The sequence below is a fragment of the Haliotis rufescens genome, unplaced genomic scaffold (assembly GCF_023055435.1).
Source record: "Haliotis rufescens isolate VD_foot unplaced genomic scaffold, xgHalRufe1.0.p SCAF_17, whole genome shotgun sequence".
Classification (NCBI taxonomy): Eukaryota; Metazoa; Mollusca; class Gastropoda; order Lepetellida; family Haliotidae; genus Haliotis; species Haliotis rufescens.
The window spans coordinates 6,802,105-6,827,359 of record NW_025963857.1 but is presented as its reverse complement, the minus strand read 5'-3'; the positions used below and the strand labels follow the sequence as shown (position 1 = coordinate 6,827,359).

At 42.3% G+C, this 25,255-nt stretch overlaps 1 protein-coding gene across 4 annotated transcripts in view; it reads right to left on the bottom strand.

Moving 5' to 3' along the window:
• Positions 1-2,007: 2,007 nt before the first annotated feature.
• Positions 2,008-25,255, bottom strand: part of LOC124139755 (mesenchyme-specific cell surface glycoprotein-like) — a 37,001-nt gene continuing 13,753 nt past the window's right edge. The window contains exons 1-12 of one of the 4 annotated variants that reach the window (XM_046507250.2): positions 21,122-21,548; positions 12,207-12,428; positions 11,468-11,663; positions 10,327-10,456; positions 9,625-9,739; positions 8,574-8,750; positions 7,445-7,501; positions 6,639-6,880; positions 5,835-6,058; positions 4,864-4,955; positions 3,938-4,000; positions 2,008-3,332 (exon numbers count right to left, since the gene is read on the bottom strand). In XM_046507250.2, coding sequence (XP_046363206.2) covers positions 3,280-3,332; positions 3,938-4,000; positions 4,864-4,955; positions 5,835-6,058; positions 6,639-6,880; positions 7,445-7,501; positions 8,574-8,750; positions 9,625-9,739; positions 10,327-10,456; positions 11,468-11,663; positions 12,207-12,428; positions 21,122-21,314 — 1,764 coding nt within the window. In that variant the 5' untranslated portion in view covers positions 21,315-21,548 and the 3' untranslated portion in view covers positions 2,008-3,279. Of the gene's footprint in view, positions 3,333-3,937; positions 4,001-4,863; positions 4,956-5,834; positions 6,059-6,638; positions 6,881-7,444; positions 7,502-8,573; positions 8,751-9,624; positions 9,740-10,326; positions 10,457-11,467; positions 11,664-12,206; positions 12,429-17,311; positions 17,681-21,121; positions 21,549-25,255 lie in introns of those variants that run through there. The other 3 variants (XM_046507283.2, XM_046507192.2, XM_046507109.2) reach the window with 3 other exon arrangements.

The following is a 25,255-nucleotide window of genomic DNA, read 5'->3' as shown; positions in this document are numbered from 1 at the left end:
ATACGTGTACAGTATAGCTTGGTAGCTGGAATATTGCTTACTGGAACTCTATTCTACTATCACATTGAAGAATGCTTGGTTTTGATTGGTCAAAAAGAGGTATCATTTTCCCCCACAGAACCCTCTTTAAATTCAGCCTTTTTACATTAAGACCGTGCATATGAATACACCGATTGCATACAGAGTGATCCATAAACAAATGGCTGCTGATCACAAATCAGAACTGAATATCGCATTTGCTCTATTAGACGCTGAGTCTCTAATACACGCCGGGTCAACGGCTCGCTCGAAATTAATAGACGCCGGGGCGTCTAATAGAGGAAATATAGTACGTTTGATATCGGATGTTTTTGGCGACGATTTTGACGTCTTAAGGCCGTTACCCTGACTGCTTCGATGATGAGATGACAACACCTAACTAAGGCATTTTATTGGCATACAGATGATAACATTAATAAAACAATTAGTGACATGTTCGGTGGCGAACAGGTAATTTCCTCATTGAAACAAACAATAATAAAAATAAAATAAAATATGATAAAAAGTGTTAAAAAACCTTTATTCATGACAAAATGTTGTTAATAAACCTTTTTGTGATCGATATTCAACGCCATCGCTGTAAGCCTTAAAAAATGAAGAGTTCCTCGTGTCATACAATGCATATATGCCGACTCGTCTTAAGGGGCAGTGGGGCAGCCTTGTGGTTAAAGTGAACTCTCGTCACGCCGACGGCCCGGGTTGGATTCCCCACATGGGTACAATGTGTGAAGCCCATTTCCGGTGTCCCCCGCCGTGATGTTGCTGGAATATTGCTAAAAGCGGCGTAAAACCATACTCACCAACTCACTGCAGCTTAAAGCACCGCCGTATTCAGTCATACTATAGGCCGCTTGGCAATCACGTTGTACCAGCGACTCATTCCCAGTAATAGAATTTACAGGGTGAACCGTGAAAGGCGACTAACGGGATCGGGTGGTCAGGCTCGCTGACTTGGTTGATGCATGTCATCGATCCCTATTGCGTGGATCGATGCTCGTGATATTAATCACTGGATTGTCTGGTCCAGACTCGATTATTTACAGACCGCCGTCATATATCTGGAATATTGCTGAGTGCGGCGTTAAACAACAAACCAACCAACCATTCGGTTGTCTCCCCTGGAATACATTTCCCTCTATCATAATCGGCTTAGCTGCTCCAGAGATAATGCAAATTTTACAAAGAAACACAGGTAAAGTTTATAAGGATTTTATTACCAAACACGTTGGCTGTAAAATAGAAACGATATAAGAAGAACAGATATGCTTGTAAGTTATAATATATCAAATGACACATAATTCAATCCACAGTTCCACAGTTCCATGACACTGGGCAACATTATTATGTATAAGATTGTCTAAAGTATCCACGTATATACTCAGGGGTCAACAAGTAGATATGATGTTCATCAGAATAGTGTTACAGGTGTGTTTGTTGGGGAGACGAGATGAAATAGACATGGATTCGACCCGTGAAGATCCGGGGTAGAATATGTCTTCAGCAACCCACGCTTTCTCTAGGAGGCGACTATGCTTGTCGTTAGAGGCGACTAACGGGATCGGGTGGTCAGGCTCGCTGACTTGGTTGATGCATGTCATCGTATCCCAATTGCGTGGATCGATGCTCATGATGTCAATCACTGGATTGCCTGGTCCGGATTCGATTATTTGCAGACCGCCGTCATATAGCTGGAATATTGTTGAGTGCGGGCGTTAAACAACAAAAATGACATGATTTCGTACAAAAAGGTTGGAACACCTAATTAAAACTTTAAAAAAGTAAAACCCTTTCATAAGAAATCTCTGCTAAGTTCATTGTTCGACTCTGACTATGTTAGAAGCATGTGTTTATCAATTACTTTCAAATAGTGATGATACAAGGTGTTTTCGGAAAGGTGAGTGAGTATGGTTTAACGCCCGCTTTAGCAATTTTCCTGCAATATCACGGCGCGGGACACCAGAAATGGGCTTCACACATTGTACCCATGTCGGGTATCTAACCCGGGTCTTCGGCGTGATGAGCGAACGCTTTAACCACTAGGCTACCCGACCGCCCCCGCGGAAAGGTGAGCGTATTCTGCCCCACCGGTGGCAACACCCAGCTAACACAGGGTCAACATACGCCCAAGTGGAATCGTATCTTTCATCGGTATTGAAAGTATCTCGCAAAACAAAGCGCCATTTATACCAGACATGGAAGTATCCAGTGCATTTGTTACACCAAGCCTGCTGCTGTCAATCGAGTAATGAAATAAGCGTTCGATGGCTTCCCTGTATGAATCCCAATCTTACAAAACATGAAGCAGTAAAAGAATGAAATATGAAACAAGAAATATGAAACATGGATATCATTTATCCACACCTTTGCAAAGAACCTCAAGGAATAAATACTATACTTGTAGCTTTACCCTAATTTAATGACAGTGTTGCACACATTTCTCTGTACCCTTTCCATCCTTGTGCTAAAGTGTTCTATAGAGCCACGTACAATATGTGCTAAAGTATCACGTACCACGTGTTCTCTATTGTCATGAACAAAACGTCCTTAAGTGTCACGTACCACGTGTTCTATAGTGTCATGTACAATACGTCCTTAAGTGTCACGTACCATTTGTTCTATATAGCCACGTACAATATGTGCTCAAGTGTCACGTACCAAGTGTGCTATAGTGCCATGTACAATACGTGCTAAAGTGTCACGTACCACGTGTGCTATAGTGTCATGTACAATACGTGCTAATTATAAAGTGTCACGTACCACGTGTTCTATAGTGTCATGTACAATACGTCCTAAAGTGTCACGTACCACGTGTTCTATAGTGTCATGTACAATACGTCCTAAAGTGTCACGTACCACGTGTTCTATAGCGTCATGTATTTTGCTAAAGATGCTTGATTTGCTTGTACTTTTTGTGAGAGATACGATATAAATATACACACACGATTTCCACGTATAACATCATACTTATCCACAGTTGGTAACTGTTTCATATCGACATTAAAGTATACATGTTACCGGTTCAACTCTCTTGAAAACGAAAATGCCGCTTTCATTAAAAATTACACCCGTTTCTTAAAACTTGACGAATCTCATTCTTGTTATTCAAGTGATGAAATCGAGTTTTGAATTTGTATAAATATTGTCCTGACTGGTAAATTACTGGTGATAATGCATCTCAATGCATCTAGATCGTTATCCACGAAGGGCGGAAATAATATTGCGTTTTGCATCAGTTCAAGGTCACATCCTTCCACAAAGGTAGACAACTGTCGCTGTAACCACAGCAAACGTCACTGAAAGACAATGAAGAAAGAAATTAAAGACATTATTATGTACAACTATCGAGGCTAAACCATCTACTTCAAGAAGGTCCTACATGTTGGCTAATAGTAAATCTTTGATGTGTATGTATGTTAAAGCATTTGACCATACCAATATCCTAAGGCGGATCTATGAAGTGGTCTACAAATAATGATTCGCAAAATAGCGTTCTTCGATTTAATTACTTCTTTACATTGAATGAATGCTTTATTTTGGTAAATACGCCTCCAACCCAGTATACATTATGAAAAAGCATCATTGTACATTTCTCTTGGAGGCACACAACAGCTTTGTTATACTACGTTTTTTAAACGCTAAAAAGGTAATTACTTCTTTACAACTGTCCGTAAACAACAACAGAACACAGCGTTGGATGTTAATCAGAGACGGGATATTTGTTCGATTACTGCTTCCAAAAAATATACAAAACACCCCAAAACCGGGCAATTTAATTTTTAAACAACACCGTTGTCTTCAGGACATCCAGTATGCAGAAACTATCTTAAAAATAGGCTAAACAAGAATACCAGTAGTCGGCCCGTTAACACAAGCTGAAAACATCATTGAGTGTACGTACATTCACGTGTGAGGCTGGCAGCGGAAGACGACGGCTTGGCTGGTTTTGGTGGTGGGTTCGTTACTAATAAATAAAACCAAAATTAGAGCACGATCTATTATCTGTAATGGGATTATGTCGAAACCGTTCACTTTAAATGATCGAGGCAACATATTTTTAATTTTAAAAATGGGGTCAGTAGTTTGGGATACTGGATCACTGACAGTCACGTGGTGGGACCAGTCCGGATTGTCAAGGTGACAGGTAATGCTTTAGCCACAACCTACTCCACAACTTTATCATCTTCCCGAGGCAAGAAAGTTAACTGACTATAAAAGTCCAGTTTCCACTTGTAAAGTCAGTTAACGCTCTTGCCTCGGGAAGATGCAACTTTATGTACCTTAAATGAACTATACTATGATTTTAGTTTTGTTTTCGCGAGTTTAGTTTGACCCCGCTTTGACAGTATTTCAGTAATATCACGGCGTGTCAGCTTGATGTGGGAGAAAAGCCAAAGTGATGCCAGGCGGGGTGCTGACAAACGTTAAAACATAATTTGGACGAATCTGGAATTCGAACCCACAAGATATGTTTCTTGCACGCTTAAGGGACGCAACTCTGCGCAGCGAATTACGGCTTGGCCGTTTGTAGTTGTTTAACGCCGCACTCAGCAATATTCCATGACGGCGGTTTGTAATGAATCGAGTCCGGGCCAGACAATCAAGTAATATTGACACCATAAGCATCAATCTACGCAATTGGATACGATGACATGCATCAACCAAGCCTGGTCACCCGATCCCGTTAGTCGCCTCTTACGGCAAGCTTTTTAGGTCAAGCATGGGTTGCTAAAGGCTTATTCTACCCCTATCTTCACGGGCCCCCTTGTAGTGAAGGATAAGTGGTGGATAAGCATTCAGTGGCTGACACATATGCTGGTGACCTACCGTCTACGTTGATGATAGAGAGAGTTCCGGTGACGGATCCAGTGACGAACAGAACTGGCTTGCCTGTTGGACTTTTGTCACCGGCCACAAACCTGGAGCAGCACAAAAGTAGTGAGTGAGTGAGTTTGGTTTTACGCCGCTTTTAGCAATATTCCAGCAATATCACGGCGGGGGACACCAGAAATGGGCTTCACACATTGTACCATTGCCGGGAATCGAACCCGGGTCTTCGGCGTGACGAGCGAACGCTTTAACCACTAGGCTACCTGATCGCCCAGCACAAAAGTAAGCAATGACTGTATAGTTGTCATCAATGCCAACGATTAATCTATTGTGTTGTGTTATTGGAGACCCTCAAAATAATGACAACAGAGTTTACGGTTGACACCGAGTAATGTTATTTATTGTAACAAATGTTATATCCGGAAAACATGAAGTAGAGTACATTTTGGGTTGTTTTGAACCCACACTGCTAGAGTGAAGCACCTTATCTCCAGCAAACAAAGTCAGCGATTAATCCACTCAGCCACCGAGGCTTCCACGAAATATAAGTCTGACAACTGGTAGTCTAGATCACGTACTTTGTGTACCCCTCTGACAAGTGTAAATTGGCACGGCTCCCAGGGCCGAAAGCTATGAACACACAATGCCGTTTAGAAAGTGGTCAAATGTAACAAATGTTATTCTTGCATTAGTAAAGTACAGATTATCTTAATTTGGTACTGAGTAGGTTAGATCGCTGACTTTGTGTGCTGGCGATTAGGTTCCTCAGTCTGACAGTGTGGGTTCGAATCTGAGAAAGAGTTAATCTGAATGTAACAATTTGTTACATTTGACCACTTCCTTAATGGCATTGTGTGTTCAATGTTATTTATTATTTCCATACTGATTCAACGCTGGGATGAAATCGAGGAATAAATAATACAGTCAACAGGTAAAGGTATTGTTTTTCAGTACAACTCCGAACCTACTTGATGTCTTCACAGTCAATCTCAGAGAGCTGGCGATCATCGTACATTTCTTGCCAGGACCTTGTCCTTGTATCTGGGATGCCGCTGTAGATGTCGTGAAACTCTGGTTTCATCACGTCGGTGTCTAATGAGTAGACGAAAATGGTGCCGGGACGCTCGTTGGCCACGAACAGCAGCGTCCTTCCCTCTACCTCCCCCGTCTCGACTGCCTCTGTCTCCATTCCCTACAACCACGGACAGAGAATCAGGGACAGTCACAAAATGAGGTTCGATTCAGGGTCAGGGTCAAGGCCAAGGTCAGGGTCAAGGCCATGAGCTGGGTCAAGTTTAGGGTGAGGTCAAGGTTAGGGCTAAATTAGGTTCAAGGTCAGGTTAAAGATCAGGTTCAAGAAAGCGGACTCTTCGGGTTAATTTGCGTTCTTCGGGAAGGTTATATGATTTAAAACATGGTTGGGGCGTTTCAAGGGGCAATCTTTTTTGTACCCGTTGGATGAAACTTGTCCCGCCCAACCCCAAGGATTAAATTTTAGAAGTGTAACATGTGCAGAGAGGATTGTTTTGCGATTTATGTTTGACGAATCTATTTCAGCCGATTACTATGCTGGGATTGCCCGTAATGCAGGACAGGACGATACATACAATTTGATCAATTAAAGCAAATATACAGGTATTCACTGATTGTCATCATATTGGTACATTAATAACATCCCGGTGACATAACTGAAATAACTGGTGTGTGTGTGCGTGCGTGCGTGCGTGCGTGCGTGCGTGCGTGCGTGCAAGTTACACGTTATCACTTCTTACTTTGCTTCTAGATCGTAGGTCAAAGTCTTCAAATGGTCTGTGAGATACATCTCCTAAATGGCCATTGAACAGGTCCTTGTTATTGACGTAAAGTCTTCTTGCAAGGTCATCGCCGCTGTCATACACCAAAGACATATCATCTGTTCGCCTGATGGAGAAACTCCGCCCACCGTAGGCGTAGAGAGCTTCAAGATTCCCGGACGAGTTTTTACCGGCGGGCGATACGGACACCGTCAAACGACCTGTTTGAACATGAGTAAATACTACGTTAAGCCTGTACTCACATGAGAAGTATGCGCAACCAATAATATGCTTACGCTCTAACAGTGTGTTTGTTTGTTGTTTAATGAAGCACTATTCCAGCTTTGTGACGGCGGTCTGTAAATAATGGAGCCTGGACCAGACAATCTAGTGATATTAACATCATGAGCATCGTTCTACGGAATTGGGATACGATGACATGCATCAACCAAGTCTGCGAGCCTGACCATCCTATCCCGTGTCGCTTCTTACGACAAGCATAATCGCCTTTTACGGCAAGCATGGGTTGCTGAAGACCTATTCTACCCCGGATCTTCACGGGTCCTACGCAATTGGGATACGGTGACATGCATCAACCAAGTCAGCGAACCTGACCACCCGATCCCGTCAGTCACCTCTTACGACAAGCATGCATGGTTACGGCAAACATGGGTTGCTGAAGACCTTTTCTAACTGGATCTTCACGGGTTTCCTGCATTACTGATAAAACGTCGTCATATAACGGAAAGTCACTAACCAAACCCGAATCCACAAAGGGTTCTTACCTAAGAGAGTGTCACGTGTCAGCTGATCCCTTGTGGTGGCATCCAGGGTAGGCAGTACTAGAACAAATATCACGTATGTGACTAGTCAAGTCGGGGATAAAACACGATATTGTCACCTTTTGACACCTTCGGGCATGTGGGATACAAAGAGATTATTGCCTGGCGTAAAGAAAACATGGAGGATACACCCACCAATGCAATTAGCTCTCTATTATCAACACTTTATTAATGGTTGCGGTAATAACGTAATGTCTATATATTTAAATTCTCAGTCAGCAGCCGGGGCCATGGATGGCCCAGTCGTCTAAGGCTCCGCAATTCGATGTGCAGAGTTGCGTCCCTTGAGCACGACAGAAACCTATGATGGTGGGTTCGAATCTCGGTTCGCCCCGATTATGTTTCTAGGGTTGTCAGCACCATACCCGTGCTCGTGGGTTTCACCGAAGTAGTAAACGTCTGAGACATGCGTCACTTCGCGCTTTGCTCCGACATTAAGCTGAAACGCCGTGATATGACTGGAATACTTTTAAAAGCGGCGTCAAATCCAACTCGCTCACTCCACAGCCACAATCTGGTCTACTATGAGGCAGGGTGTCATAAGCCATCACGAAATGTAACATCAACACGGAGTAAAAAATGTTTGTTTGTTGTTTAACGCCGCACTCCGCAATATCCCAGCCGAGTGCCGGTGGTATGTAAATAATCAAGTCTGGACCAGACAATCCAGTGATTGACACCATGAGCATCGATCCAAGCAATTGGGATACGATGACATGAATCAACCAAGTCAGCCAGCCTGGCCACCCGATCCCGTTAGTCACCTCTTACGACAAGTATAGTCGCCTTATACGGCAAGCATTGGTTACTAAAGACCTATTCTACCCCGGATCTTCACGGGTCGAGTAAACAATGATTTTAGGTAGGTCAGGACATGCTTAGTATACCCTTTTCGCGAACACCTGGTGTCACTACAGATCCATTCATAAGATCTTCGACGCTATTTTGCCCTTTACGCTCAATGGCATCTGTTTCGGTGGATAATCGAGACTGGTTATTCTGTGACGTTGACGTTTTATATTTACGACTTTATACATATTTATATCGACTATATACGATATCAGTGACTTACTGCTTTCGCTGAGCTTGCCAGCTTTCTCTTCCTCGCTCCACTTGTAGGTACCAAATTTATAATCCTTTGCGTCCCCTTCGTTTGCCATCAGAAGATAATCAACGCCCTTGAAGCGGAAGTACACTGCTGAGTCGGTCAGGTACATACCCATTACAGAGTAGGGGTATTGGAACGCACCTGCAATATACACATCCGCAGTGCTCTCAGATGGGACTGGTACATACCCATTACAGAGTAGGGGTGTAGGCAGGTCTCTACAATACACTTCGTGCTCTCAGATTGGACAAAACGGACTGGTACATACCCATTACAGAGTAGGGGTGTCGGGGCATCTACAATACACTTCGTGCTCTCAGATGAGACAAAACGGACTGGTACATACCCATTACAGAGTAGGGGCTAGGAAGATCTCTTCAATACACTTCGTGCTCTCAAATGGGACAAACGTGATTGGTACATACCCATTACAGAGTAGGGGTGACGGAAGGCACCTGCTATGCACACAGCTGCAGTGATCTCAGATTGGTAAAGGGAAACAAATTAAGGTATGGTTTCAAGTAGCATCAGTACTCTATGTTACGGGAGTGCGGTGTTTGCATCCCCTCATTCATTTAATCGACCAAAACCTTAGAATACATAACCGGAACCAGTTTAGGAAAACAAGATGGCGGCCTGCTACCGATGTTGTTTTCGAACATGGAAGTTTTTCTTTTAAAATATTCTTCGATGCAATGAAGTAAAGATCTGGGAGGTAAGTGGTTAAATCCTGCAGCGTACATAACTCAAAGGAACGACCCTCAGCTACTGACATAAAGAACAATATATCATAAACAATGAACAGAACAGAGTACCTCAGGATCAGTCCACATGTGTTGTCCTACATCGGGAGAGATGGGGTTGACAAGTGTTAAAATGTTCGTAGTCACGCCGGAGACCCCGGTTCGACTCTCCACATAGGTAAAGCGTGTGAAGCCGATTTCTGGTTTCCCCCGCCGTGATATTGTTGGCATATTGCTGAAACCGGCGTAAACACTCACTCACACACGCCTACCTCGGTCTTTGTCAGAGGGGTCAAGCGTGAGCTTGCTCCAGTCCTTGAAGCCGAGTCCATGCACGCCTGTGATGTTTTGGTTGACGAGATCCACTGTTGCCACTGCGTTGTTTTCCTGAAGAATGAGAATTAAAAACAGCAATTTAGAAAGGGACATAGAACAGGAGACTGCCGTTGGTATTCCTGGTCGAAAGGGGAGACCTAAGGCATCGGGTGATCAGGTTCGGCGACTTGGTTCATTGCGTCATTTTCCCTGACAAGGGGGGTGAAGAAGGGGTCGTTGCTCGTAATATTAATCAACGGATTATCTGGTCCTGGGATATTGTTGAGTGCGGCGTTAATCGACAGGACAAAAAAGCAGGTTTGTCATGTTTGTTTTACCACTGAGCTTGAAAGGGAAGATCACATATGTAAGCTATGTATCTGTCGCGGTCACAATACCTTATCGTTTTAGTACCAGACAAATACGTGGTTAATGACATGAGTAACGATTCCTCATTTTGGCAGGCTCTTAAAACTATGGAATCCCCACAGTGACAACACGTGTGTGACCGATCCAAACTTTAGAAAGGGATGATGTCAATCTGTAGTTCTGATAGCGTAGTGTTACATTGTGTGACGGCGTGAACTGACCAATGAACAAAGAGAATATCTAAAATACACATATCCATGCGCTGTACAAAAGTAGTCCGTCACATTTACCTGCAGAACGACGTATGCTATGGTCTCGTCAGCGTTAAGGGCCACGTACTCAGGTTCCACGTCGTTGGAGAAGGGGTTGCCGTTCTCCTGATACACGTGACGGACGCCGGACGGACGGAGCTCTGTCACTCTGGAGCATCACAAAACATGTGTTTTTTTTGTCTTGTAGCAACCTCGTTTATCCGGATGGTACCGTTCCCAGAGAAATCGTGTGGATAAATAAATCTTCCGAGTAACGAATCATTGTACGATTTACGATGGATCATCATACAATTTGTATAGTATTTCAATTAAGGAAATGGCTTTGGATCGTTTTCGGTTCATTGAGGTATGAATCGAAAAACCGATACAGTCGATTCTTATAAACGTTTGCACATCGGTTTTTCGATTCATACCTCAATGAACCGAAAAGAATTCAGTCAATCCTTATAATTAAATTCGACTACGAAAACATGTGTCATCTACAATAGTTTAACCAACGACAGTTGTATATATCAAAGTAAACGATACTGACAAGATCGATAAACATTCCAGGTGTAGGAATACATACTGTGGCGTGACATGAATCAGGCTGTCGATCTCAAAGGGTGGTTTGGACAATGAACGTGCATGAATTTCGCCTAATTTCCCTTGCATGACGATACACGTGAACAGAAAGGGTTGGTTGGTTGGTTGGTTTGTTGTTTAACGCTGACTCAGCAATATTCCAGCTGTATGACGGCGGTCTGTAAATAATCGAGTCTGGACCAGACAATCCAGTAATTGATATCATGAGCATCGATCCACGCAATTGGAATCGATTACATGTATCAACCAAGTCAGCGAGCCTGACCACCCGATCCCGTTAGTCGCCTTTTACGACAAGGGTAGTCACCTTTTACGGCAAGCATGGGTTGCTGAAGACCTATTCTACCCCGGAATCTTCACGGGTTGAACAGAAAAGAAATTCCCTCGACTGAAATATTGGGATTCCCCAAAATTTCGTAGTAATAAAAGTAGTCCGTTTCTGTGGGCGTAGCTTAGGTTTTTTACATTCATTGGGAACACGTGACCAATTCAGCTAATCACAATGCAGGAATTACAATGAACATTACGAAAATGTAGTTATTTGGAAATAACATACAGTAAACTCTGATCTCACCTGTCATTAAATTTTGTGAAATCCAGCGATGTCTTGGTGTAGCTGCTGTTGATGGTGTTGGGGAAGTTGATGATGACGACGAGACCCTGTGGATCAGTGATCTGGTTTGGGGGGTTCTCGTACGCCTCCCCCTCCACCGCCACGATCAGCTGGGAGCAGTCCTTGGTAGGCTTTATCATGTCGGGGACAGCACCCACTGTAAACATGGGAGTAGTGAGTGAGTGAGTGAGTAAGGTTTTACGCCACTTTTAGTAATATTCCAGCAATATCTTGGCGGGGGACACCAGAAATAGGCTTCACACATTGTACCCATGTCGGGAATCGAACCCGGGTCTTCGGCGTGACGAGCGAACGCTTTAACCACTCGGCTACCCGACCGCCCCGTAAAACATGGGAGTATACGAGTTGAGGCTTCCCCTATAGTAGCTTTCGTTATGTCAGTCATAGCGGTCTCTCTTCACTGAAGGAACGACCGGAGCACCTCTTAGAAAAACCTAGAGTACTGTGGAAATGTGGAAGGGTGTATATTTCGGGCCGCAATTAAGCTTCACACTTAAAGCTCTTTTAAAGAGTATTTTTTTAAATTGTTAAAATAAGTAGTATTTCATCAAGCAACGAAAATTATAATAACAAATAAATAAAAAACAATAAAAAAGTAAAAAATTCGGACTTACCGAGACAATATCGAGTTTTCCGTATTTCGAGATAAATGATGTGTCGAGTAAATGGAGTTCCTCACCTGGAATCTGGAGAACCTCTGGTATCGACATTGATGTGGCGTTGTAGGCGGAATAGATGATGACCCGGCCATTGGTTCTGTTTGCCTTGTCGTCAATTGCCGTGAACACGTGACCCCCACAGACCTCCACGTCCGTGAAGTCAACTCCTGCCATCTCCACGTGGGCTACGATTGTCATGTTGTCTGGGTCAGACACATCGATGGCATGGAGCAGTGTCCCGCCTGTCAGGAAAGGTTGAGACGAGTCACTTGAGATTCAGGACTTTTTAACCCTGGATCGAGTGAGTGTTGTGTTTGTTTGTTGTTTAACGCCGCATTCAGCAATATTCCAGCTATATGACGGCGGTCTGCAAAAAATCGAATCCGGACCAGACAATCCAGTGATTGACATCATGAGCATCGATCCACGCAATTAGGATACGATGTCATGCATCAACCAAGTCAGCAAGGCTGACCTCCCGATATCGTTAGTCGCCTCTTACGACCAGCATAGACGCCTCTTACGGCAAGCATTGGTTGCTGAAGACCTATTCTTCCCCAGATCTTCACGGGTCGATCGAGTGAGTGAGTGAGTGAGTGAGTGAGTGAGTGAGTGAGTAAGGTTCACCATTCACATCACGGCAATGGGATTCACACATTGTACTCGCCGACCACGATTGAGTACACAGAAGGTTTTTTGTAAACTATTTTTGTCAAATGTGTGTGTTTATTTAACACCGTACTGAGCAATGTTTCAAATATTTGACGGTGGCCTGTAAATAATTGAATCTGGACCAGACAATCCTGTGATCGATATTGTGAGCGGCGATCAGCGCAAGCGGGGTAAGAAGACGCGCAATCATCCGTACGACCAGCATATGGGACTGAGTTCCTTGCAGCGAACCTGGTACCTCTGCCAAAGGCCAGCGAAATGTTGTGATTCGTCCCATTTTATATTGACCATTTAACAAATTACACATGTTTTTCATCTATTTCATATAAACTCTACACATATACATATAAACATATGTCATGAAATGAAACTTTTATTGAGAAAATATCATGAAAAACGAAAAGCTATTTATCCTTGTTTCCAGTTATTTATCCTTTGTTTCCAGTTATTTATCTTTTGTTTCCAGTTATTTATCCTTTGTTTCCAGTTATTTATCCTTTGTTTCCAGTTATTTATCCGTTATTTATCCTTTGTTTCCAGTTATTTATCCTTTGTTTCCAGTTAGTTATCCTTTGTTTCCAGTTATTTATCCTTTGTTTTCAGTTATTTATCCTTTGTTTTCAGTTAGTTACAATGTGCAGACATCGAAGCTCTACAGACAGACAGCGATAAGTTCTTTTACACGTTTTACGAGTGCAGAGATGACTGCGCCGATTTTAGAATAAACACGTGTGTTTACAGTAGATCCGATCACGTGAAATGCAAGTTAGCAACAGGTGTGTAAGGCTGAAAGACTCGTCACTGCACCGGGGTGTGCGTTAACACAACACCATAGCGTGATCAAGTTTCGACTATGTATTAGACCATGAAGTAGGTTGAGTAACACTTCACAAACATTGTTTCCTACAATTAGCAGTCAGCGCGGTTATCTCCCAAAACCCCTACATCCCATTTCCCCTACAACCCATTTCCCCTACAATTAGTTAAAACAACACGCGGCATTTACCTGTCTGGCATTATGAACTGACCTAAAGGAGAGATTAAGGTCTGGAGTAGAGGTAGTGGCCCAGTGGTCTAAGGCGCCGCGATTTGCTGTGCAGAGTTGCGCTCCTTGGGCACGCCAGAAAACTATGATTGTGGGTTCGCCCAGATTATGTTTCTAGGTTGTCAGCACCATACCCGTGCTCGTGTGTTTCACCGAAGTGGTAAACGTCTGAGACCTGCATCACTTGGGGCTTTCCTCCCACATTAATCTGACACGCCGTGATATAACTGGAATAATGTTAAAAGCGGCGTTAAACCCAACTCACACACTCACTCATTTCTCAGATGCCTTAAAATCACAAATGCCACGGCTGAGTTTTCTCACCACCCAATGCTTGTTATTCAGATTCAGATTCAGAATCATTATATTTCTCCATAAACCACCAACGGTTGTACCAGAGCAAAACAAAGTGCGGATAAATAATATATGTACATCAGAATGGCTGTGTAGATTTGTGTTTGGATTTCAAGGCATTAAATACAGTCGATATAAATTCAGACAGGCATTTCAATTCTTTTAACAAGGTAGTTGTTATCAGACATTTAAATGCGAGTACATTAGACCATACAAGATATATGCTTGTCTTAAGAGGCGACTAACGGGATCGGGTAGTCAGGCTCGCCGACTTGGTTGATGCATGTGATCGTATCCCAATTGCGTAGGGCCCGTGAAGATCCTGGGTAGAATAGGTCTTCAGTAACCCATGTTTGCTGTAAAAAGCGACTATGCTTGTCGTAAGAGGCGACTAACGGGATCGGGTGGTCAGGCTCACTGACTTGGATGATGCATGTTATCGATCCCAATTGCGTGGATCGATACTGATGATGCCAACCACTGGATTGTCTGGTCCACTCAATTATTTTCAGACCGCCTTCATATACCTGGAATATTGCTAAGTGCGGCGTTAAACAACAATCAGACAGACAGACAGACGTTCCGGGGCGAGCTTTATAGGCTTCGTAAAGATGTCAATGTTGAGTTATGCCCCAACGATTATGTTACAGTCGATAACCATGCGCTTCCGTGTTGGAGTGAAGTCGTGAGCCAAGAGTGAGAACACGCGTGACAGCATGTGTGACACCACGTGTTAGTTTACGCACGGAATTTTGTTTGCATTGAGTTGAATCTTACGTAGGCTGCGTTCACACAGTATCGATTATGGCTCCCGTTTGAACAGTGAAAAAGTCGGATTACTATCCTCAATGATCTGGAATGTCCTATGATTGTCTGAACGCATTCGCGACCAACTCGTGTTATTCCGGGACAAGCCGAATAGCGACTCGTGCCCCTCTCGTGGCCATTTTTGCGACCGGGTTCCGTCTTAGCGCAAACGGGCATAACTAAAACAATTGTCAATTCGTTGCGTAATGGTTCACATATATTTCCCATTATATTATATATATTTCAGATGCCTTTTAAAGCACATCGGGACGTGCGGAATTATACAATACGATTGAACACATTTAACTGTGTCTTTGGTATATTTTTAGATGCAAGACATATGTAAAATCAAAAATTATTTCTGAGGGATTCTTTGACGAAGTACTTGAAATCATACGCGCACTCTGATTGGTTTGTCGTATTTTCGCACATAACATTCACCGAGAGGGGGACGAGCCTTCTTGCAGGTTACGGAAAGGGGCGAGTGGTGACGAATGTGTCTGAACGCAGTCGTTTACGTTCGTAACAGAGTCCTAAGGATCGGGAATGGGCCAGAGAGGTCTGCCAAGCACTCCCGACAGTATGGTGCGTCCCGTAACATTCGGGAAACTCAGCCGATTTTGTCTCATCGGATTATCACCGTGACTATGTCGTGACAGATTCTGCTGTATCGGATCAAAATCGTGACAATGTCATGTGTTGTCTGGACAGTGTCCTGCGGATCGGGACGCTGTCGTGATGAACGGGCATGATTTGGAGAAATTGTTCATTGCCGTTTCATGTCAATTGAGTCCAGATCTTGCCGAATGCTAGATGAAAGAAATTGGTTCTGTGAATTGTGGAATGGCCAAGGTAACCCCAACGGTAACAAACTCCGGACATATAGCCTCACAAAGAAAGGCTTGAAACCAGAAGCCCACGTGCAAAGTAAACTTATTCCTCGAAAAAAAGACAGATATTTGCTCAATTTCGTTGCGGCAGCCTGCAACTAAATATAGATTCGGAACCAAATAAATTCGGAACAGTCGATCCCAGTACCCCTCAACGACAGGGGGTGTCCTTTCTGCCCAGATGAAGTAGAAAATGAAATACACTCCTCATAAAATGTGATATATGCACTGACTTACGCTCTTGTATGTTAACGGAAATACAATTGAATGACATGATCTCATCTTTTAACAACTCCTTACAAGTCGAAAAGTTTATGCTCCTCATAAATACGCCAGGCAGTATTCATAAACTTTGTAACACCGCTATAACCATGTATCAACGACGCAAAATGTTGTCTTGACCTTTTTGCATACACATATTATTGTTCCTGTTGGAATATATGTTAGAGTATAGTATATGTTGAAACTGATAGTATTATGTGTGTGTGCACGTTTGTGTGCGTGGATGCGTGTGTTTACGTGTGTTTGTGATAGATCATGTGCAAGTATGATCGTGCGGGAACACGTGCTATTGTACTGTATTGAACTGTATTGTACTGTATTGTACTGAATTGTATGCATTTTAATAATATTTATACCAATCTGTTTCCATTGATTTTACTAGTCTCTCATAACCTCCTGGTGGCTTCTGCACATTTAGCTATTTACTGTATTTTTAATTACAAGAAGAATGCAATCTGCATCATATAACTCTACAGAAAGTGACACTTAAATAAACAACTTGGGTGGGCGTGTCTTGAGCAGTGTGTTTGTGTATACAACATGTCAGCTTAACGCTATAAACTGCTTTCAGACTGCAGGTCTTACCACGCGCACAGGTATGGACGCGAGCTATTAATCGATCCCACGAACATTTATTTCATCGATAGCGACTTGATTAAAGGATTTTAAGCAGAATAAAGATCAGCGATTTAGTCAACATACATCCTTGAGTAAAGAAACAGGAATAGTAAAAAACAGTAAATTACCATTAAAGTTGCCGTGGAACCAACCCATATAAACTCAAATACCGACATCTAATCATTTAGAATATATACATCACAATCACTTACGGTAGAAATTGAAAGATGTTTACAAGTAAGAGTGAGTGAGTATGGTTTTAGCAATATTCTGGCAATATCACACATTGTACCCATGTCGGGAATCTAACCCGGGTCTTCGGCGTGACGAGCGAACGCTTTAACCACTAGGCTACCCGACCGTCCCTACAAGTAAGAATATTTCTTTATATTGCAATTTTAGTATATATGGTCATGAAACACACAGTGTATATTTACCTAAACGCGGTTATACTTACCAACTGTATACACTACTTTGTCGATGTAGTCGTAAGTGGTTTGTTCTGCTGGTGCTGTCAAAAGGCCATAGTGGGCACTGCCGTTGATATAAGAATAAGGCACATATATCGTTGACTGCTTCCTTAATTTGACTTCGAACCCATCGACATCCAAATGTGACCAAACACAAAAAAGCGATAACAAAAATATTTTCATGCTGTTTGGTTGAGAGCAGGGTGTAATGGTCGGAAGACGATTTTACAGCTTTCTCTGGATTGTCCCGCTATGAAGTGCACTTGCTGTGATTGTCTTTTATAGCAGCACTTAAGACTTCGCCATTGGTTACACAGTGTTTGATTTCAAGGTACACTCGTCGCAGGTCCGTGCGTCACACCCCAATCACGTGTGTTTATATAATGTTTATTTATTTGCATATATGTGGGTCATCGGTACATCGGACGCTCCTGGCCCATACGCAATATAGTAGGGGTGACTATTGGTCTGGAAATCACTATTGCGATAACTATTGATATTGCAAGCAACCAACTATTGCGATAACTATTGATATTGCAAGCAACCAACTATTGCGATAACTATTGATATTGCAAGCAACCAACTATTGCGATAACTATTGATATTGCAAGCAACCAACTATTGCGATAACTATTGATATTGCAAGCAACTATTGCGATAAATATCGATAGTTTTCCGCGTATCATTTTCGATGGATTTAAGAGTTGAATTAAACCTTGGAACTGAAGTTTCCTTTGAATGTGATAACTATAACAACAGATAAAAAGTAAAGTTTTTTCTTTACCCTAATAACTTACACATTACCATGTGTACTTTACTACCACTCAGAGTCAAAAGTAAAACAAATTTGAACAGCATTGCATGTATTTTATTGATATGGTAAATACAATCGAAACTATCGATATTCCTAACTGAAATCGATACTATTGATCGGAAACTGATTTAACAATCGATTACTGACTTTTAAGTGCTTACCAATAGCAATATATCGATTTATCGTGAAACCCCTACAAGATAAGTAATGCAGCTTGAATAAACTCTAGGTTGTAAATACAGATGTTAGTCTTTGGTGGATTCTATTAGCAAGGACATTATCAAGCGCATCGCATGATATATATGATGAAATGTATTCAGCGACATTTCTTATAAGACATTGATTTTTCAAAGACATGAGTATATTCAAGGGTAGGATAAAGTATTTCGAAGGTACAGACTGTTTTCGAAAATTACACATTTGACACACTAATAAAAACTGATATTCACTTTAAATGTAACCCTGTTTACAAACGTGATCTAATCTTTGCTCTCTTGGTGTTAAGTGATACTGTCCCGTCTCGATACGAAGAGTAGAAGAAGAAGATGATTTCTTGTACATAGGGGACATGGTACAAAACATGAACATGACTATGTGTGAGTATGAGGGCTACAGCGAAATTGAGCTCATACATATCGAAATTTATTAATCGATATCAGAGCAATATAAGGCTCTACAACAAATTCAGGGTTGAACAGTGCGTGAGTAAACAGTTTAGAGCTATCTGTGAGTGAAGAGAGCCAGTCTTGTAAAAAAATGTAAACGTGAGGCAAATTCCGATAAAAATTACTCTCGAAAGCCAACTTCTTTTTTTTCCAATATATCCAAAACCATGCTTTTACTGTACAACCTTAATCTTTTTGAAGCCCAGCTACACTCGTCATTTGTCTAAGCTTGGTACAGCATATTATAACATTTTCTAGGAAACTATTCAGGCTTTTTTATTATATAATTAACACCAGTAGCTAAGACATCGTGTAAAAGCCAACATGTAAAGGGGATTCTCCCATATTCTGGTGTAGTACCTTTAACCCTTAGAAATGGTTGCAGTCTAGCAAGTGTACAGATTCAATTTCCTTTTAGTCAATACCCCAGATTTCAGAGCTATATATAAGAACAGACAAAACTTTAGTGTCAAATATTCTGAGAACAAACTATGTGGAACAGGTTCAAGTGAGTGAGTGAGTATGGTTTTACGCCGCTTTTAGCAATATTCCAGCAATATCACGGCGGGGGACACCAGCAATGGGCTTCACACATTGTACCCATGTCGGGAATCGAACCCGGGTCTTCGGCGTGACGAGCTAACGTTTTAACCACTGGGCTACCCGACCGCACCGGAACAGGTTCAAGGCTTACAAGAGTTTTTAAGACTGTGTAGCAGCGTTGGTAATATGAGTGTTCCAAACATCCAAATACTTATAAGACGATATTTGTCACATACCACTCATCACACCTTTAAAGGATACTCCCAAAATCCAAATTTACAGTTTAAGAATAATTATTACAATACTTCGTTAAAATATTTATTCGTTTCTGATGTCCCAAAACTGTATCAGAAATGAGAAGCACATCAAGTTTCTTGTAAATATGACGAGAGCAAAGGAATGTATGTTTGATTTATGGTATGCCAATAACAAGAGAGAAAACTATTTCATAAGAAATACCATCTCTCTTCTTGAGTCCAATGTACGATTCCGACTTTATCTTAAGCATGTGTTTATGAATCACAATTATATAGTGATGACACCAGGTGTTCGCGAAGAACTCCTGACCAAGCTGTGGCACCCGTGAAACACACATGCAAAGGCAAATCAATTGTTCACTAGAATGTCGTCCACATTTCTACCATGAGACCTTTGGAAGATTTACCATGGGCTTAAATTGTTGTAACCCTGATCAAAAACCTTCGTGCAAGAGTCGTATGACATTCTTTGAAATCTTGGTGGAAAGACCATCCTTGATTGTACCAACAAAGTTGTGAAATGACACAAAATGTTTGAGCTGCTGGGATATTGCTCGACATAAAAGGTAAAGTTGACAAGTGGAAAGTTGAGGTGAGGTGAGGTGAAATGGGGTTTATCGTCACTTCCAAGATATATATATAGCGACGTGCATGCACGTATGTTTGTGTGGCTGCTTGTACTAGTCCGGACTGATGCCGATTTATAGTGCCAGCTCACTGAGATACCATGCCGCAGTTTAACATGAATACCCCACTCAGACACAGTATACTGACTCCGAGCCGACCAGCCCTTGTTTTAGCCTCAAATGCCGAGCGCCAGACAGGGTAACAACAAGTACCATTTTTTAACGTCTTTTGGTATGACGCGGGCGGGGATCGAACCCCGGACCTTCCGCTCTCCGGGCGGACGTTCTACCACCAGACCACGGAGGCGGTCTGGAAAGTTGAGGTCATCCCTCTTGTCATACAGTTGATAGTTTCCACGCTCAAGCGCCAATTTCCAAACAGGGATTCTACTTAATATTAATGAATGTATATGTATGAGAGAATGACTCAGATCGTGTAATTAGGACAATGGGTAATTAAACCGTAGGCTAGCAGGCAGGTAAAGTATCGTGTAGGCTAGCAGGCCAGTGAGTGATAGCCACTTCGGTCAGTGATGGCAAATGACAAATCATGAATACATATAATCTGATATGGACTTGAGTCTACATATTATTCTCACACAGTTGTCGTGCAGGATGCAGTTAGGAAACCCTTTCACGTCAGGTTAATGTGTCCCCATACGTGACTGCGCACATGTCGACAAGTATGCGAGCCTACCAGTGTACACAGCTTATCCCACATTTACGCAAAAACAAATTCGGTTTCAAATTCAATTTAGCGCGGTTAAATCTACAGGTAACCTAGCTCTACGTTGAAAACATGTATGTTTATCTCCTAAATGACCTCAAGGGAGGCTTTTGATGCAGAGTCTTCGGCTTGCCAAGACAAGGACGTTAACCAGTTCACACTTACCGGCCATGTAGACAAGCCTGTTGTCAGAGTCAAACGCCATCTGCTCAAGACCACTGAAGAGTGTGTAGAGAGCAGCTCCATCTATTCCATAGGAGGACGGTATGTACAGGGTGGACTGTTTCGTTAGCGACACCTTATAACAACTCACCCCGACCAGGCTGACCAGAAACAACAAGTTTAGGTTTTCCCACATACTTTCACACAACACGACTTTGTTGATGGTGTACTGCTAGCGGATCGTGGAGGCGGAGGTACTTCGTGCGTGTTCGTCTTGTCCCAGGCGACGTCGCGTAGTCACATGATGATGAATGCACATACCCTCCGGTTATTCGTAAGACAGGTCAGGTTTCAGACGTGTTTTACAGACATGACAAATTCATCTGTGTGTTGTTGTAACACGACTGCTTCGTATAACTCGTTTTTAAATAGACAGAGGAGCGGATGTGGAAAAGATGTACCTGTTACATAATGCATTGACTTGCGTATACAGCGCCTAGCAACTATACGGCACGGGTAAATATGTGGCTTGCGTTTCTGTTTATTTCATATCCTGAAATGTGTTTGGTATGTTCGGCTTGTTGAACATGAAAGTCATTCTCTGTTTGGACTATGTTCTAGGGGGGAAGGTGAGGTGAGGTGAGGTGAGGTGAGGTGAGGTGAGGTGAGGTGAGGTGAGGTGAGGTGAGGTGAGGTGAGGTAAAATTGGTTTTAACGTCGTGTCCAAGATTATTGATCTCATATAGCGACGTGCATGCATGCACGTGTGTGTGTGTGTGTGTGTGTGTGTGTGTGTGTGTGTGTGTGTGTGTGTGTGTGTGTGTGTGTGTGTGTGAGAGTATGTGAGAGTATGTGTGTGTGTGTGGCTGCTTGTACTTGTCCGGACTGAAGCCAGTTTATAGCGCTACCTCACTGAGATACCATGCCGCAGTTTAACATGAATACCCCGCTCAGACACAGTATACTCCGATCCGAACAGCCCCTTAATGCCGAGCGCCAGACAGGGTTACAAGTACCATCTTTCAACGTCTTTTGGTATGACGCGACCGGGGCTCGAACCCCTAGACCACGGAGGCGGTCCTAGGGCGAAGATGAAGGACAATACATCCATAGGAAGTGGCGGTCATTTTTATAATTATGGTAGACAAAGTCAAACTCGAGCAACCAAATGCCATCTTAATTATAATGCTCCTGCCACTTTTGCCTATTGTATTGTAAGTATATTCCTATCTCGTTATCACGTCTTGGGAGGTTTTACTTTTTCCTGGTAAGACCTCCTCCCGAGTATGAGGTTTTACTTTTTCCTCGTGAGACTTCATCCCGGGTGTGAGGTTTTACTTTTTCCCAGTAAGAGCTGATGAGTTGAGTAGAAACTGTTAACGTCCAGTGTTATAAAATCGAAGACAAGGAATGGAACTTTGATCACCACGGGTATAAAGTTATACTTTTTCGTGTTAAGATTTCATCCTGGGTATGAGGTTTTACTTTTTCCTGGTAAGACTTCATCCCGGGTATGAGGTTTTACTTTTTCCTGGTAAGACTTCATCCCGGGTATGAGGTTTTACTTTTTCCTGGTAGGACCTCATCCCGTGTATGAGGTTTTACTTTTTCCTGGTAGGATTTCATCACGGGTATAAGGTTTCACTTTTTCCCAGTAAGAGCTGATGAGTTGAGTAGAAACTGTTAACGTCCAGTATTATAAAATCGAAGACAAGCTAGGAATGGAACTTTGCATTATGGTCTATGATCACCACGGGTATTAAGTTATACTTTTTCGTGGTAAGATTTCATCCTGGGTATGATGTTTTACTTTTTCCTGGTAAGACCTCATCGCGGGTATGAGGTTTCACTTTTTCCTGGTAAGACTTCATCCCGGGTATGGGGTTCTACCTTTTCCTGGTAAGACCTCATCGCGGGTATGAGGTTTCACTTTTTCCTGGTAAGACCTCATCACGGGTATGAGGTTTCACTTTTTCCTCGTAAGACTTCATCACGGGTATGAGGTTTCACTTTTTCCCAGTAAGACCTGATGAGTTGAGGAGAAACTGTTAACGTCCAATGTTCTAAAATCGAAGACAAGGAATGGAACTTTTAATTATGGTCCCCCTTTCGCACGCTTCGATCGAATTACCTTTATACACAACACAGTGTATTATTTCACTAGAAGGTATCGCGATGTTTTGTTATGTTTCTGAAATATCTTGCATTGTTTGATAAAACACTCGGTTTGGGTTGAAATGTAAACCCCCGAGCTCGGGAAAGTCCTCGGGTCTTCGGACCCCGGGCATTTCCCTCCCTCGTGGTTTTACATTTTCAACCACAACCTCGGAGGAGTGTTTCACCCTACACTTACAAACCTGCACTATAAAGTGCTGATAAAACAAGGAGCAGGTCAGCTGAAGTCTGGGCAAATCTGGTGTCCAAACACAGGATCAGCGCATCCCGCACGTTTAAGGGAGGCAACTATGCAACTCTGACAAATACAGGGGTCTGCTGATCTCGACAATAGCTGTTGAAATTAATGCTTGATAACTAACTTTGTCTGTCAATTATAATTGAAAAAGAAAAGACGTAGGCCTCTTGTATCTTTCCGAGAGAAGGGCGTTAACTGACTGTAAAAGTCCAGTTTCTACAATTGCCGAACTAGGCTGGAACTTCTGCACTCGATCGGTGCGCGACCAGTGGCTATTACGAGTTACACTGCAAACACGAAAGCGTCTTTTTTTCCCGTATATGGTCATTGTACGGAAAAACGACGTTATTTGGACGCTTTTAAACCATCGTTTTTCCGTCCAAATAACGCCGTTATTTGACATCGGAATTTACTGGGAGAGAACGATATCATCAAGCTCCTCTCTGTCTTGATTGGCATTGCCAATTAAGCAACAGCGTCTACCGGTATTCCTACTTCTCAGATTTCATTGGTCAATTCTCGCGTGTTAGATTACAGGCCCGAGTTTGACGCTGTACTCGAAGCGCTTAGCGGAAGTACTGAAATCAATCGTTCTGCGCATGCGGATTGCTTAATGCCTTGTCCAAATTTTCCGCTCTGTGCATGCGCGATTTCGCGTATTGTTTCCACTATGTCACCACTATCTGACAATGATTCATAAACACAGTCTCGTGATAAGTTCGGAATCGTACAATGTCGCTTTAATTTATTGCACGTACTTGATCCGCACGCGTTTCCCATTAACTAATACAATGATAACGGTAATAATTTTAGTCAAAATAATTAGAAAAGCGCAAGGCTCGGGAACGTCTGAGAATAGGAAAACGTTTTTACTTTCGAAAGTTATATAATCGTCAAATACGCAAACGAATATCAACCGGCTTTTAAAAAGATTAGTTTCAAATTCCAAACTGGTGATGTCTATTCAGACTAATGCTAAAACTGTATAGTTTTGAAAAAAAACAAGTAACTCCATTGAAATTGAAGAGGAGCCCCAGTTATATGGGAGATTCCGAGATGAACCTATTTTATGGATATCTAAGCTGCCACCCAAACCGATCCAAACGGGACCCATAAGCTTATTGTATGCTATACAGTCACATGGAAGTACACCAGAATTATACATTGTATTCCGGACGATTGTGTTCTTTCATTTACTTTTAAGTCAGGAAAAAAGACTTAAAAAGGAGAGTTGTTGAATTTAATTATTAGATTTTGTCTATACACTAATCTGGACGTACTACGCATTGTTCTATTTATGTCATCCTGTATATAGATCAGATATACATTAACGCATGTTACCGTTCTAAAGTCATACTCTCATATTACCTTATATTGTTCATAGTATCAAAGTTTAATCAACAATATCAAGAGCAGCAATTTAAACTACTGAAACACCCAATCACAAGGCTGTTATTGAGCGCTAGTGCAGACGCGATGCATCGTAAAATCTGTATCGTGATGTCTTCAGAAATACAATTTCTTGCAACATTTATACTACGAGATAGTAAGCCTAACGCTTACGCGCCGCTGGAACGTAGACAATATCGCTAATACAGATATCACGTTTTTGAATGTTAATACTAAAAACAAACACTCATTATTTTTGCAGTGACGATATAACACTTATACACGTTTATTGGTGACTTTCATCAGTTTTGCTATTCATTTTGATAACTTTGTTT